The sequence below is a fragment of the Homarus americanus genome, unplaced genomic scaffold (assembly GCF_018991925.1).
Source record: "Homarus americanus isolate GMGI-L3 unplaced genomic scaffold, GMGI_Hamer_2.0 scaffold44266, whole genome shotgun sequence".
Taxonomy (NCBI): Eukaryota; Metazoa; Arthropoda; class Malacostraca; order Decapoda; family Nephropidae; genus Homarus; species Homarus americanus.
Genome location: NW_024743756.1, coordinates 23,499 through 26,514, shown reverse-complemented (window position 1 = coordinate 26,514; position 3,016 = coordinate 23,499). Strand labels below are relative to the sequence as shown.

Here is a 3,016-nt window from a genome sequence, read left to right as displayed (position 1 = left end):
TGTGTATGGGCGTGCTGAGGGACGTGAGGACGGGGAGCTGTACTGAGTTTGTGAGCTTGTGAAGCCGGGAAGACGTGGAGCAGATGGTGAGCGAGAGAAAGTTGGGGTGCTAGAGACGGAAGAAGGTAGGGACGCTGATGGACTGCGGTAAGGGGTTTGTGATGATGAAAATGCAGATGATGTAGTTTGAGACTCGGAGTGTGACTGTGGTGCTCGTGGAAGGTGATCGCCTCGAGCCAGGAATCCCGTGTCACTTCCAGCTTCGTAAGTGACACTGCGTCTGACACCGTCGTCAGCCACGAAAGAAAATTTTCCATCAACATTGAGGTTAGCGTCAGCAGACTCAGAACGTGAGTGATCACCAGCGTCGAAGGAAAAAGAATAAGAAGGATCTGAGCTTCCAGTACTTCTTTGGAAAGACACGGGCCCTGCTGGGGTACCTGAAGGTGTGCTGAAGGGACGAGATGGAGCTCCTGAAGCTGTAGATGCTCTGAAGGAGGCAGAGGATGCTGGAGAAGTAGGTCGCAAACTAGAAGAAGGGAACGCTGCAGGAAAAGAGGAGAGTCTGGTCGCTGCTGGAGTGGACGCAGGAACTTCTGGTGCCTGCGGTAGATCGTCACCCTCGACAACAAAACCAGTGCCACGACCGGCTGTGTAAGTGTAGGTTCGTGTGCGACCTTCTTCGTCAGTGTAAGTGTAAGAGCCACGCACATTACCGTCTGAATCACTTTGTTCGCTACGTGTCTGACCTTCTTCAGCGAACTGGAAGCCATATGAGGCATCGGCGTTTGGATCAGCAAGGGGGTCGGTGAATGAAGGGCGAGCACGAGCCTCAGCGTGGGCACGAGCAAAGTCAGGATGCGGGACAGGGAGATGGGCACCCTTGGGCTGGAATCCACCCTCATCAGCTACATACTGGAGGTGAATATTGTTGCCTTCAGGGTCCTGTAGCTGTAAAGTTTCATCTACCTGACCAGTCCCCATGAATGGCACCCCTGAAGGCTCTCCTTTCACCTCGGCAAGTCATAGCCCGTACCAGAAGGCTCCATCAGCGTGTTGAACATAGTACTGGGAACGTCGTCCATGCCCACATGCGAATTTTGTAAGCGACTTTCACGGGCTGAGTGAACTAAGCGTTAACCGCTTAGTGCGGATAACAGCGCTTTCCCAAACGATTATATTAAATTCAAGTATTCTTGTCTATAAAAGCACATATATAAAGCGAGAGACTTAAATGAATATTGCATTTTATATCTGTTCTGATCACGGTGAGCCATATCTATTCCTGGAAGTTTCATTTTGTTTAATCTGTCGGTGAACTTATTGAAATTCTAGAACCTCGATAGGCATTTATCTCGTTAAAGCTTTGTTTTTGAACTTATTTTAATAAGAATCTGCATCAGGATTATATATGAGAAAAGTCTTATCTGCGCCTGTTATTAAAGCAATGAAACGAATAAGAGCAAAAACAATTATTGTTGATGACATTTATCAGCATTCAGATGCAGACACTGATTGACGTACAAATACCAACACTGAATATGTTCTAATTAATTATAAATTCAGAAAACAATATTTGCTCCAATAGACGAAGTAACTGTTATACAGATTAAAATCTTGTAGCTATACAGATTACTGTCAAGCTGAATATTACAAAATGTTCTGCATCTATAAGAACGAAGACAACAAATATATAAAGGCTTAAAGATCAAGAAATAAATTTAAACCAACCAAACCTTCGGACAACCTAATGTCTAATTGGAAATCATCAAGGTCAACGACGAAAACATAGAGATGAAACATCGAGATAAAAACTAAAGAGCCCGTGTATAACTACTAGAGAGAAGTTTTGTGATTTATCAAATAGTTCACAACTTGAAGCCTCGGTAAAGAGGTGTATTAAAGCGTAAATGTAAATAGTAAGGGTATAGAGTCCGAAAAATATTTAGGCATCAGGAAGAGGTAATATAACAGTAAGGAGAACTCGTTAGAAAACTGTGCTTGCTAGTGAAACTAACCACAAACAAATATTATTATGAACATGGAAATATTAAATTATCGTATAGCAGCATTAAAGTACGTGCAACCCCAAACAAAATATTCATAAAAGTTATACTCAAGAGATTAAATAAATGTATTCAGGAAGTTAGAAAATCACGTTGTTTAATGGTGTGACATCTAGCAAAGAGTGAAGATCTCGAGGAATGCACTGGTTGTGGGATTGGCAGGGCATCCAGCCAGGGTGGAGGGGAGGGAGAAAATGAAGGAATACGTTTAGAAGACATTAACTTAAACATAAACGTAAGAAGACGTGGCCGTCAACCTATGTGCTGGATGGAGTTGTCTTACCAACAACAAGAGTGAGACACGAGAATGACGGGGGTCTTTCAGGGTCACATAACCTAGACGAGCGAGTAAGTGTTTATATTTATTTAAATTAAAGGTTTAAGATCTCTTTTATCGCCATCTGCTAGTAATTGCAAGAATCAGCGCAACAGTCAGTCAGGGTTGTGGTGGACATACCAAGCTAGTCCAGGGCGCCATGGTGTGGTGGGCGTGAGGGTGAAGACGGTGTGGTGGCCGGAGGTGGTGTGGTGGATGTGTGTGCTGTTCACCTCTTATATACCAGATTCTCAGGCATGATGGCGGTCGTCCTTGCTCTTCTTGCCCGTTATCTTGTGTCGCGCCACTGACTGATCCGGATTTCACCCCGTCTTTCAGCGCCAGCAATGACCCGTGCTAATCCTTCTCTTGTTGGGAGGCTTTCATGATATTTTATTTTTTCACTTTGCGGAGCTAGGTCAATGAACGCCTTACCTGATATTTAGCAATTGGAGAAAATTTCTCTAGCTACCTCGCCCCACCTACGTTATGTGTTCTTCACTGCAGCCTTTAAGTCACTAACACAGCCTAAAGATTCTTGATTCTAGGTCATCTTTGAATAGTACAATATATGTCTTGAGTGATTATGAATTGGTCATCAGCTGTGTAAAAGCGAAGTGAAGAAATCTTTCAG

General features: G+C 43.8%; 1 protein-coding gene across 1 annotated transcript; it reads right to left on the bottom strand.

Annotated features, from left to right (window-relative positions):
- Positions 1-6: 6 nt before the first annotated feature.
- On the bottom strand, positions 7-984 carry LOC121877508 (signaling mucin HKR1-like; the record flags this gene model as incomplete). The annotated part of the gene is made up of 1 exon (XM_042383279.1): positions 7-984. A coding segment is annotated over exon 1 (978 nt), but the record flags the coding sequence as incomplete, so codon positions are not given.
- Positions 985-3,016: the final 2,032 nt, after the last annotated feature.